Here is a 13,626-nt window from a genome sequence, read left to right on the forward strand (position 1 = left end):
TATGTTTGTTCACCCCTAATTACTAAAAATTGCTCCATTATAAACCATGGGCTCTACAGTATCTTGACCATCTATAGCAAGCGGTCTAAAACTCATACTGTCAAATGAATCTGGGCGTGCCCAATGCCATTTTTCTATTTACATGCCATGTAATCTAAGCACAAAGTAAGGCACAGGGTGCAAATTATTTATTTATCTATTTAGTTTCTCAGTTAATGACACATCTGCCCACAAAGAGCAAATCAAATCTGTTACAGGAGCAGCAACCTGCAACAACATCTCCTTCTCTGCATCCCATCAGGTGCAGACAGACCCTTCCATGGCCAACCCCATCTTGGTGCTCCCTGCTGGTGAATATAGGGAGGAGAAAAACCAGCACATAAATATGCAAATGTTACAGTTTAATATTCCCTTAGTTTTTACTTTTGTCACTTAAAATTTTTGTTTTCAGTTTGGTTTTATTTTTAGTGAGCAGAGCAATCGGAGTGCTAACGTGCATCCCTGTGTATACAAGTGGAATACATGTGCATCGGGAACCTGCCTGTGTAAAGCGTATCTGAATATTGCACCATTCAGAAAATCTTTCCACTAAACTTTAGACCAGGTTTTTACGACTGAGCAGCAGTGGTTTAGATATCACTATGCAGACAGTCAGTCAGTCATGTGACATTTCACTTAGTGAGCGCCTGCATGGCAGCACCCTGACATTGGTGTGTGTGAATGGGTGAATGTGAGGCATCATTGTAAAGCAGTTTGACTTCTAATTCAGATGGAAAAGTGCTATATAACAGCAGTCCATTTACCATTTATATGTATTACATATAGTGACCCCAAGAAGCCTGTTGGGTTTGGGCTCAAATTTCAAGGAAACTGGCGTGAACTTTGTAAAATAAAATGTTGTGAGCACAATAACCTCTTTGTTAATTGCCTGATTGTCACCAAACCTGGTATATGTGTTAGGTGTGGCACCCCCTAAAAGCCTAATGATTTTGGAGTCAAAAGGTCAAAGTCACCAAACAGCACTTTGAAAAAGCCTTCTGGAGAAGCGCATCACTTGCCAATGGCAAACTTATCAACTTTTGCCCAGGGTGCTGTCCTCATGCAGACTATCTGCTTGTTATTAGTCTGTGGGGTAATTACTTTCTGCTGCCTTAAAATGGTGATGCAGCAGCACTGTGCTGGGTGGTGCTTTGCACCGTGTGTGATGTAGAACTCATTGTGTTTTCACTAAAATTAAAATGGATGCTTGATTGTACATTTCATCAGCAATAACTGTCAGTTGTTCAAGAGGCTTAATTTTTTTTAAAAGACAAGTTGTTTTAAAATTGTTGAAAATGTGTCAGTCTAACACAGAAGACAATTTGCAAGACAATAGATTTGATCTTCACTAGAGTCTCCCATGTGCCTTTGAGCAAACTAGCTGACACTTCATGTTTTCCTGTCCAGAAAATCCTTCTGTCTCTCCACCTTGAAGCTGTATAAGAGGTGGTGCAGGAGACAAAAGTCGAACGATGCACATGCTCTCTGTTTACAGTCACATAACCCCAGATCTCTTTCAAAGTTATCATGGGTTTCTTGGTGGCTTTTCCTCACTAGTCTGCTCCTTGCATGGTCACTTGGTCTTTGAGAGCGGCCTGGTCCAGACAAATTCTTCATTTGTGACAATGAAGAATTTGTGAAGTTATTTGGATGCAGCAATTTGATAGATAAGCTCCTTTTTAGGCCATTCTGTGGATATAAATACAAGGGATGTGTAGGTAGGTTTATAGCATTTTAGCCACGTAAAACTCTAGATTCTGCAAAAAATGTTTTAAAGAGAACACTTAGTCTCTGCTACACTGGCTGATTGTGGAGCTTCTTACTTAATTTCCCATGGTAGTAAACTGACACGCACTCTGTCACTTGAGCCGGGAAGAACTAGCACTGCAGTAACGATTACACCAGCACTGTGACGCCGAATAGTGGACGCGATGAGATCCTCAGTCCACTCGACTAAAATCTGTACAAACATATTTGCAATTATGTTGAGGCTCTGAAATGAAAAGGAACCTCTGTGTAACCATTTACATGATAATGGTGTGTAATTGGAATGCTAAGTGTGGATATTTCTGGGAAAGAGCTAAAATTGTGCAAAAGATTTTCCTTGACAAAAATGCTGTTTGATGTGAATTGTTTCTTTGATTTCAAGGTTTTTTGTGCGACGTGCTGCAGTCTCAAGTGCAGGCTCGCATACATGGACAGGAAGGAGGCCCGTGTGTGTGTCACCTGTCATTCTGCTCTAACATCAGGTGAGGGTCACAGAGAAAGTGTTAATTCAGTGCAATTGAATTAAAATAAATTGTCTTTAAAATAACTGTTAATGACACAGAACAAAAGATTACTAACTAAAACACATAAGGTTGCCTGATGATGCATGTCAGAATTAAACATGTGACCTATTTAGCCTGTCACGTGACTGACGTGCAATCACCTTTCTTTAACTCGACTGAATATGTCTTCCTGTCTCTCAGCTCAATCGTGGGAGGCCCCAGTGACTGGAAGTAACCAGAGTCCGAACCCCAACAACCCAGCAGAGTATTGCTCCACCATCCCGCCGCTGCAGCAGGCACAGGCCTCTGGGGTGCTCAGTTCCCCACCTCCCACTGTCATGGTGCCTGTTGGAGTCCTTAAGCCGTCTAACTCTGAGGGTACAACCATGATCTAAATAATTGACATTTTGGGTTTTGGATGTCCAATCTAAAACCGGTGACATGGTGGATTAGTGGTTAGCACTGGTGTCTCACAGCAAGAAGGTTGTGGGATCACTGCCCGCGCTTTCTGTGTGCCGTTTGCATGTTCTCCCCGTGTCTGTGTGTGTTTCCTCCGGGTGATTCAGTGTCCTCTGACAATCAAAAACATGCTTATTTAGGATCTGCTCCTTTCTCTGCCCCTGGCCAAGGCAGCTTCTCCACATCTGGAGTTGGTCCCCTGGCGCTGGACTGTGGCTGCCCACTGCTCCTAGTGGTTGGATTGTGTCTAACTATAATTAGGATGGGTTAAATGCAGAGGACAAACTTTGTTTGTAGTTACATTGACAGATAAAGGCTATTATTAATCTGTTCTGCGACATAAAGTTTATTTTGCCTTTCAGATAGTTGAAGGGGAACTCTGGGATTTTACAACTTAGGCTCTATTTTTATGTTTTGGAGGGTCGTCTTTTCACTTGTGGAAAAAACCAAAATGCATCTGGAATATTGGTTTATAACGCAAGCACCATTACAGGCTAACCAGTTATGTATAATTATTGGATAGAGGAAGCTAAAAACACTCAGTAAACAGCTTTTTGTCACCTGCAAAAGTAAATGTGCATGTTTAATTCATTAAACTTTGTAAAATGACAGATAATAGAGTAACCACTTACTTTAGCATCACTGTCCTTCACTTGCTTTGCTCTAAACTGAGTCATTACAAGTCAATTGCCAATAACTGATGGCAACAGCGTGTGTGGGCAGGCTTATGGCATTAATTCTTTCTTTTCATAATTAGATGCATACTATCATTTTGCATTTTAAGGTATTTCAAACTTGCTCTGCTTTAAATGTGGAATTTCACGTAAGGAAGACAACGGAGGTCAAATTAAGCAGCTTGACGGCTCAAAGGAAACCCAGCATCACCCTAATCCACCCAAGTGCTCTGGTTTCTTGATATCCCCACCCACCCTCACAGTTTGAATTCCCTAAGAAAGCATAGAAAAGAGAACAAAAAACAGGTTGTGTAGTTCTACAGGTCTGGTGATTTTTCTGTCTGTGTCTTCCTCTGTGCATGCATAGTTTTCCAGATATACTTGTTGCAGCATCACTGTCATGACAATCTGGTATCATTATCACCTGTTACTGAGTCTGGTGGCTTTCCCCCCACCCCACCATGTGTACATATCAGTCCAGCCAAATTACAAGTAGAAACACACCTTCATAAATCTAGTTTTTAAAATGTCATAATATACATATCATATACTTTACAGTTTTCCTCACTGTCATCACTGATTGTTCTGGGTTTTCATTGTACTTCATTCACATTCAGGGTCCCTAACAAGAGAGCAGAGGAGGGTGTGGTTTGCCGATGGGATCCTACCGAATGGAGACGCAACAGAAACACCAAAACCTCCGACCTCTGGACCTGCTCCCTCTCAGTCTTTGGCTATATCCACATATTCAAACAAATCTTCTACTTCTGAAACTTTGGAGGTAAGCTTCTCATGAAAGGTCATTTTATCAATCACCAAACTGTGGGCACATTTGGTTGAATGGGGCCATAAAGACCCCTTTCTCTGGGGTTATTGTTGGTCTGTGGGCTGGGTCATGGACCACGGTAAACCAACAGCAAACACAGTTCGGGGAAACCTTTATCTTAGATTATAAAGTTCAGTGTGACAAAGGTTTGCCTGAAAGCCAGCATCAGTGGCTAACTTGTCAAAGACTGTTGAGCAAATTGGAAGTTTTAGTTGTGCTGTACACTGGACTCGAGCGCTAAGTCCCGAATGACTCCTTGCCTCTTGAATAAACTGATTGTTGCACTGCTTAAACAGCATAATCTCAGATGACATGCTTGATACACATTTGCAGGTCTAAAACTTGAGCATGAAATCAGGTTTACACATGACGCTACATCTGTGAAAGTAATACTAGCACGAAGCCAGTAACACGTGAAATTGAAGTGGCTGCCAAATTTTATTCAGTGTGAGATGAGTTCTGCAGTAGAAAATTCAAACTGGTGAATTACTGCTTTACACACCACTAAATTATAGAGCCCGATCATATATCGGCCGATATAAGCCCTTTTCAAAGTACTCACTATCGGCCAAAACTTTGCCGATAGAACGCCGATAATTTCTCAAACAGAGCAGTTACTGAAATAATGTTTGTGTCGCCAATATAAAATGTCCTTGCACTGTTTGTCCAGTAAATGGAGCTCTGACTCATTCAACTGAGAGCTGCTTACACCCCTGCTTAAATGTGTTCATCACCGGCCCCCGTAGTTTGCCATCACATTGCACTGATCGTCTGACAAAAGCATACAAGTAAGTTTATAAGGATGTTGTTTGTAATAACTTTGCGATTACATTCACCCCACATTTCTCCCGTTTCAGTTCAACTCAGTTTGATTAACTCAGTTTATGTAGTAATGTGTATGTGCTTCATTGCGTCGTTCACAGTTTTTATAAAGCCCACGTTGTGTAGACCTTGTTTCTAGCATGAAAAACTTTACTGCTAAGAGGTTGAAACATTTAGCTGATCAGCTGATTTATCGGCTATCGGCAAATCAGCCGATTTATTGATTATCTGCATTTTTTTCATCCAAATATCGTTATCGGCATCGGCCTCAAAAAATCCATATTGGTCGGGCTCTACTAAATTAGCACCATAAAATGCCCATTCTCATGTTTAAAAAAATAAGTGTGTCTTATAGACAGGTGTGACTTTTTCTTTTCTTCTTCATGCGGCATTTTTGGACAAATGCAACTCGTACCCCAGTACAAATAGGAAAATGGAGTAAGCTTTACATTGCCTCTCTAGTTGAGGAGAGATCCCATAGAATGTTGTTCAGACTATATTTTTGACGATTCCTAACTTTTGACTAAAAGACATCTGGAGTCATTCACCCAAGGAATGTTTCTACCATGTTTGGTTATTTTCTGGCTGGTTCCTGCCTCCTCCACTAGGGTAGAAAAGGAGGCAGACGCACACTGTCAAAACGGGCAGAAGTCTGAACATGAAACAACTGCGGTTCAAAATAAGAGAATATTGAGAAACTGGGTTTAGTATTTGCAAGTCATTGCAGATGGAGGTGACATTTACTTGAGCTAATCACATCAGCTGCAAAGGGTTTGGATGGAGTTAAGTTGTATGTGTGAGGTTTTTTTTTTGTACACTTCAACTAAGGAACCAAGGATCTCGTGGATTGCTTGGTTCACATTTGCATCTTTGCACAGTCTGTATCCTCGTGTAATGATTCTCCTTATCTCAGGCGCTAAGAACCTCATGGATATTCCTCTATTACAGGTCATTGTTGCTTATTCTTGATATCTAATCCAACACTCTACCCATCCTCTGTGCCTCCAGGCAGCACACACTCCTGTTGCCCCGGTGGGCAGCCCTGTGGGTAGCTCCCTCAGTCTCATTCCGGAGGATGGGCTTCCTCCCATCCTCATCTCCACTGGAGTCAAAGGAGGTACGGGAGGCCACATCACAGGTGCTTGCCCTCATCTTCACCACTCCACTGCCTCCTCATTGCTCCCGTGTTTGTGCTTGTATGGTTAAATGCTTTTTATTTTAATCACAGCTCAGATTTCAGCCACTCATTGCATACAAGCAAAGATGATAATCTGTCTGAGATGAATCCATTTTGCTGTGTAGTTTAAGTGAACTTTTAGTTGCCCTTTTCTCATGCAACTCCTTTATCATCTTCACCTTCCTCGTGATTCCCTCTCTTTCACCCCCTCTCATCCTCTGTTTTCCCCGCCTGTTTATCTAACTTTGCCTTGATTCCTCCGTTCTATCTTCTTCATTTGTGCCTGCCCTCAGACTATGCTGTGGAAGAGAGGCCGTCTGAGGTTGTTCTCATACAGCAGTTGGAAGAGGGAGGTCCAGATCCTCTGGTGTTTGTGCTCAATGCTAACCTGCTCGCTATGGTCAAGTTGGTCAACTGTGAGTTCACCCACTGACCATGTGGGTTTTTTTTTTTAAGAATTCCTCAGCTTTAGACCTTTGTACTCTGCTTTATATAGTTGATTGATTAACCCAGTCAAACTGATCAGCTGCTGCCCGCTGCCATGAAACCATACGCTAGACTGGAGAAGCACATTTTGATACCATTTATCATAAAATTAGAAAGAAATATTGAAAATTGGCATTCAACATAATATTGCATACATTTCCCAGAGTGCCACAGCTGAATTCTTTCATCCAGTGGAGCCTCATCTGACAGTGTGAGTGGAGATGATTAATGAAGGTTCCCTGGTTTTACTCGTAGTACTCACAAATGTATGAAATCATCCTTGACAGGACATCGTATACAGAGTGTAGTTTCACTTGAAAATACTTCACTTTTTATGTGATCATCTTAAGTTGGGACATACTGTGTTATGGTTTGTCTATTGTTTTTTTTTTTTTTTTTGTGGCAGTCATACCTTGTCCAGACCATTTCTTGTGACCCATAAAATGGATTTGAATGAAAGCGTACGCAAATATTCACTACCCAGTGCATTTAAGCACCTTTACCATAACCTTAACATACTTTACCATAACCTTAACATACTTTTCAAGATCACAGGCAGCATTTTTGTACTCATGTGGTGCTGTTGTTTTCTACTCAAGACACTGAGCTGCAAGGAGAAACATGCCTAAAGTTCTAATAATTTTGGGGGGATTTGTTAAATGATTCTGGTCCTTGTCTCCATTCTTTTAAAAATAATTGTCTTGTCAATACTTTCCCAACTTCCAGATGTCAACAGGAAATGTTGGTGTGTGACAACTAAGGGCATGCACGCTGTTGGCCAGGCGGAGGTGGTCATTCTGCTCCAGTGTCTGCCTGATGAGAAAACCATCCCTAAGGACATCTTCACCCACTTTGTGCAGCTTTACCAAGAAGCCCTCAGTGGTAAGGACACAGCCAGAAAGTGTAAGCTGAGCTCATCTTCTTCACGGGTCCTTCTTGTGGGGAGTGACTCCTCATTAGTAGTGCCGCCTCACAGTCTACAGGTGAGTCCACCTGTCTCTGTTTGGTGCTGCCAGGTAAAAGGGGAAAAAAAAGAAGAGGAGGTAGCTGTAAAGTAATGCAAGAGGAAAGAATTCCAGCTCAACTTCATGCTCCGCTGAGATGACAGGTGCACATAGTTGTCCTTTTTTTGGAAACCAGGTTGGTGTTCGCAGCTGCTGCACACTGTCTGGGCCTCATCCCGACAAATGGTCTGAACATTAGCGTCTGGCTGTCAGATGGCCTCTCTCCAGGCTGGACTCCTCGGTGCTGCTGGTCTTGCATTTTGCCTCCATATGCTGCAGAATATAAACTGCTGCTGTCTGATGACTTTGACTTCCTCCTCCCCTCAAGCAGACCCCTCCCCCCACCCTCCAAACAATATCCAAGGTAGTGGAAGACATCCAAATTGTGTAATTTCAAATTAGATATCAATCAATCAATCAATTTTTTTATATAGATATGAGATTCTTGCCTTGGGGCACTCCAACCCCTCAGCTTTCTAATACACAGACATATTAGTGGTTGTTTTAACTGTCACATAAAACAGTTGATCTGTCCCAGAGTTGATTGGTAACATGGAGCCTTGTGGGTAAAAATGAAGGTGTCGGGTAAAACCCCCTTTACACAGGGACAGGGTCTGTCCAGCAGTCCTTGTGCTGTCGTGACGCTGAAGAAATGCTCAGCTTTCACCAGGACTGTACAAGGTCCAGTCGGTATCCTCTCACAATCCGCCATGAAGTATGAAGCTACGCCTGGTTTCCGCAGAAGAGTCACCAAGCCCAGAAGATGCACAAATACCACACATGCCATGCAAAACACCTCACAGAGCACCCCATGACTGCCCAAGGGGCACGCATGACCACGGAGTTTTCGCCGCAGCAACAGCAGATCATTCACTGACAAGACCGGAGCGACGTGAGTTTGGATTTGAACTCAGGAAACAAAACGAGCAGTATTACAGCCAATGGGCATGCGATGATCAGCTGATGTCCACAGAGTTCATCAGAAAGTTTTGTGCGTGTTCAAATCTGAACAGATCAGGCAGACAGATTTGTCTTGTACTTTTCCTGTGGCTGATGGTTCATTCTGGGCTTCTGAAAGTTCCTATGTAAATTTGGCACAAGCGGACATGCAGCTTGGCTGTCACCGACAGTGCGCATCACGTCAGACAAGTATTCTGCACCCCGATTACGGTTATGATGACAACCTGTAACACTAACTAAAAACCTGTCACCTTGGAAGACAAAACAAGCTAAATATTAAATGAATCCTTTTTCTGTATGTGCACATTCAGTCTGGATTATGATATATAAATAGGTACATTAAGTTCAATGTAGACCACCACAGTTTTGTCCTTTTTTCCATCAATTATATAATCCATACTGTGACTTCACAGAACTCTGTGGAGCGCTGGTCCGGTCAGAGGAGTTCAAAGTGAGAACAGGACAGCAGTTACGCAAGTTTTCTCAGTCCCTGGAATGGTTTAAAAAAATCTCTATTTTTCATGGCTCAGGTGTTTTCCACCCATTTAAAAAGTCCAGAGAAAGGTGTCCAGTGATGTAATTTTTCTGTAGATGTAGCTGACACTGCCCATGAATGACAGAGAAATGCGCATCCACACAAGATAAATCCAAACTGACGAGTGTGAAAAATTAACCATTTAATATTTAGCTTCTCTCTCCTCCCTCACAAACAGTGAGGAAATTTGACATATATGTCAAAGCAGCAGATCTCTGGGGAAATGTGATGTCGTCTGTAGCACACAAACTCCACGTGAGGCAACAACACGCACAAGGGCCACTGAAGTGGTTACATAGAAAGGCGGATCGGGTGCGTTTTAAGCAACACAACAGAATCACACCTGCTGCCATCCTGTGTAAAGGGGCCCTAAGCGTGCACAGGAGGGAGAGTGAGGTTGGTCAAGATGACCGCTGTTAAATGAAATGTTTCTTATCCACAGAGGATTCCTCGGAGAATGGGAGCTCTGCTTTCTCTCCTCCTTCCATCTCTCTAAAGCTTCATTGCTTACTTTTTCTTTTGCTCTTCTCCCCCTCTTCATTGCTACACCTTCTGCCTCGTAGGCTTACATCTCCTGCATAACTTCTCTTTCTTTGTCTTTCCCCAAAAGGCAGTGTGTTGAGCCACCTGAGCCACTCCTTCTTCACACAGAGCTTCCTGGGCGGTAAGGAGCATGGCGGCTTCCTGTACATCAGCCCCTCCTTTCAGTCCCTACAGGATCTGCTGCTGCCAAATCCACCCTACCTGTTTGGGATCCTGATCCAAAAGTGGGAAACTCCATGGGCCAAGGTCTTCCCCATCCGCCTCATGCTCCGGCTGGGGGCAGAGTACCGATGTGAGTGAGGAGGATAATTGGGGATGACGATGCTTGCCTTTGATTGACATGTACAAATGAGTGTGCACATTCAGTTTTATTATCTGTAACAGAATTAACTAGGGATGTGAATCATACAACAACACACGATTCAATTCGATTCCGATTCTTGGGGTGACGATTCGATTCAAAGAGCTCTGAGAAATAGTTATATTACTTAAAAAATGTTTATGTTTAAGAAAATGCAGGTTTACAAGGTTAATGAAGTGATTCTAGATGTAAATTTACTTATCTGCTTTGCTCGTTCGGAGTTGGCTGGCAGTTTAGCGAAGCGCTGGTCAGTAGTTGGCAGATACTGCTGCTCCGCTTCTTTTAGCTCCGGGTGATGGCGTAGCATGTGGGCTTGCGGATTTGAAGTGTTTCCGAAGTACTTGACTTTCATTTTGCAGATTTTGTACACTGCATAAGTCATGTCAAGCTCCTTCTTATGCAGCAAATAATAAAATCCAAAAATGCGCTCAAACATTTGCCTTCAGCAAAGACGGTGCTGGCTGAATTAGCTCTTCGCCCACCATGCTAAGCTGCAGCTCATGAATGTTTGAAGCACACTGGACCCTCCCCTCGCAAGGACGCTGTAGTACGGAAGCCGTTGCCTGACAAACAGTACACGCAGCGAGTAAGCAAGAAAATGTTTTAAAAAAAAAAAAAAGCTTTTTAAAAATCGATTCTTGGACATTTTGGATCGATTCAGAATTGTAATAAATAAGAATTGCGATTCGGACGTGAATCGATTTTTTTTTTTTTTCCCAACACCCCTACAATTAACTTAGAGATGCAAAATATGTAGAAGTATTGCATAAAGCATTTAAAACCAATCTCATTAGACAAAAGTTAAAGAAGCATTGAGCATGTCTGCGTCTGTCACTGTTTTGTAATCCTGTTCCATATTTCACTTCTGTTTTCTGATTTTTCTTATTGTGGTGCCTTATTTGGCAACAAAAGTGTTTTATTGTTACCTGTGCAGCATTTCAGAGGTTCATAGCTGAAAATTTGAGACTAGTTGAATTGTTTACTGGATTTATCAAGTGATTTGCTGAACAGTAAGTCGTGAGCGCTAGCAGAACCTAAACTGAAAGTGGTGAAGAGGCAAAGCAGAATGCCTTGATTCACTGCACCCCACCCCCAATCCATGTTTTATCATTATAGTGAAATATTAAGATCCAGTTTAAGCTTTAAAGCTTATTATTAACTATCAGGAGCCTGTAGGTTTGGTTCCAGCCTCCTCACACGTCTCACAGCTTCCCAAAGGAAGCAGGATGTCTTTATATGGAATATTATCAGAGAAGCTCCTCTCATGGCCAGACCTACCAGCACAGAGCGAAGCCTGGATCTCTGCTAAGCCTCTTGCGTGCTCCCAGTATGCACATATGTACATGAACACAGCTACATACAAAAATACAAACTATTTGCATCACATTGACAGAAATCTGCCTCTTACCTTTGTGGTCTGTCAAGTAGATACTGTAGTTACGAGGTCTGTCCATAAAGTAACGGTCCTTTTTATTTTTTTTCAAAAACTATATGGATTTCATTCATATGTTTTTACGTCAGACATGCTTGAACCCTCGTGCGCATGCGTGAGTTTTTCCACGCCTGTCGGTAACGTCATTCGCCTGTGAGCACACCTTAGGAAGGAGTGGTCCCGCCTCCTCGTCGGATTTTCATTGTCTGGAAATGGCGGAATGAAAAGGACTTTTTTTCCATCAGAATTTTTTTAGAAGCTGTTAGAGACTGGCACCTGGAAACCATTCGAAAAATTTATCTGGCTTTTGGTGAAAATTTTACGGGCTTCACAGAGAATAAGGTCTGTTAGTACAGCTTTAAGGACCCGTTTAAAGACGCTCGGTGCACCGCGCTCCGAGCTGCGATGACGCGGCACAAGCCACCGGAAGAAGCTCTTCTGTCCTTCACCTGTTACCTATATTAATGGCACCTGTTGGAACGTATCTGTATAAAAGACACCTATCCACAGCCTCAAACAGTCAGACTCCAAATTCAACCATGGCCAAGACCAAAGAGCTGTCAAATGACACCAGGAAGAAAATTGTAAATGTGCACCAGGCTGGGAAGACTGAATCTACATTAGTCAATCAGGTTGGTGTGAATAAATCATCTGTGGGAGCAATTGTAAGAAAATGGAAGACATACAAGACCATTGATAATCTCCCTCGATCTGGGGCTCCATGCAAGATGTCATCCCGTGGGGTCTAAATGATCATGAGAACAGTGAACAAAAATCCTAGAACTACACGGAGGGACCTGATGAATGACCTGCAGAGAGCTGGGATCAAAGTAACAAAGGCTACACACTACGCACAGAGGGACTCAAATCTTGCATTGCCAGGCGTGTCCCCCTGCTTAAACCAGTACATGTCCAAGCCCGTCTGAAGTTTGCCAGAGAGCATATGGATGATCCAGAAGACGATTGGGAGAATATTGTGGTCAGATGAAACCAGAATAGAACATTTTGGTAAGAACTCAACTTGTGTTGGGAGGAAGAAGAATGCTGAGTTGCATTCCAAGAAAAACATACCTACTGTGAAGCATGGGGGTGGAAACATCATGCTTTGGGGCCGTTTTTCTGCAAAGGGGACAGGACGACTGATCCTTGTTAAGGGAAGAATGAACGGGGCCATGTATCATGAGATTTTAAGCCAAAATCTCCTTCCATCAGTGATGGTATTGAAGATGCAATGTGGCTGGGTCTTAATGATCCCAAACACACCGCTCGGGCAACGGAGTGGCTCTGTAAAAAGCATTTCAAGGTCCTGGAGTGGCCAAGCCAGTCTCCAGACGTCAACCCCATAGAAAATTTGTTGAGGGAGTTGAAAGTCCATGTTGCCCAGCAACAGCCCCAAAACATCACTGCTCTAGAGGAGATCTGCATGGAGGAATGGGTCAAAATACCAGCTACAGTGTGTGGAAACCTGGTGAAGACTTACAGGAAACGTTTGACCTCTGTCATTGCCAACAAAGATTATGTTGCATAGTATTGAGTTGAACTTTTATTATTGACCAGATACTTATTTTCCACCATAATTTACAAATAAATTCTTTAAAAATCCTACAAAGTGAATTCTTGGATTTTTTTATTTTTTTTATTTTTTTTTTCTCATTTTGTCTCTCACAGTTGAAGTGTACCTATGTTGAAAATTACAGCCCTCTCTCATCTTTCTAAGTAGGAGAACTTGCACAATCGGATATCTGATGAACTGAATGATGCATTATACTGGTGTATAGTAATACCAGAATGTGTCTTTAAAATGTAAATGAGACTGTTGGATGACAGTAATCTAAGGTGTGTTGTCTGCTGGAAGAAAAACACCTATTTTTCACTTGTGGATTAAGAGCATTTTTCTTAACTGCAGGCCCAGTTCATTGTGTTTGACGTTTGTGTGGGCTCCCTTCAGATCATTTGTATTTGAGTGACAAAAAAAAAAAATTGCTTGCAAAACAAAAAAATATTAAAGACCGGGATCCTCAATTACAATGTTGTGCAT

At 42.3% G+C, this 13,626-nt stretch overlaps 1 protein-coding gene across 3 annotated transcripts in view; it reads left to right on the forward strand.

The window, feature by feature from the left end:
- The window catches only part of zfyve9a (zinc finger, FYVE domain containing 9a), a 68,083-nt gene that overhangs the window by 40,800 nt on the left and 13,657 nt on the right, over positions 1–13,626 (forward strand). For 2 of the 3 annotated variants that reach the window (XM_034182922.1, XM_034182923.1), the window contains 7 exons: positions 2,189–2,288; positions 2,511–2,687; positions 4,060–4,223; positions 6,099–6,228; positions 6,561–6,683; positions 7,480–7,635; positions 9,863–10,087. In XM_034182922.1, the coding sequence (XP_034038813.1) occupies positions 2,189–2,288; positions 2,511–2,687; positions 4,060–4,223; positions 6,099–6,228; positions 6,561–6,683; positions 7,480–7,635; positions 9,863–10,087 (1,075 nt within the window). The remainder of the gene's footprint in view (positions 1–2,188; positions 2,289–2,510; positions 2,688–4,059; positions 4,224–6,098; positions 6,229–6,560; positions 6,684–7,479; positions 7,636–9,862; positions 10,088–13,626) is intronic. The other variant, XM_034182924.1, reaches the window with a different exon arrangement.

This window comes from Thalassophryne amazonica, chromosome 12 (assembly GCF_902500255.1).
Source record: "Thalassophryne amazonica chromosome 12, fThaAma1.1, whole genome shotgun sequence".
Lineage (NCBI taxonomy): Eukaryota > Metazoa > Chordata > Actinopteri > Batrachoidiformes > Batrachoididae > Thalassophryne > Thalassophryne amazonica.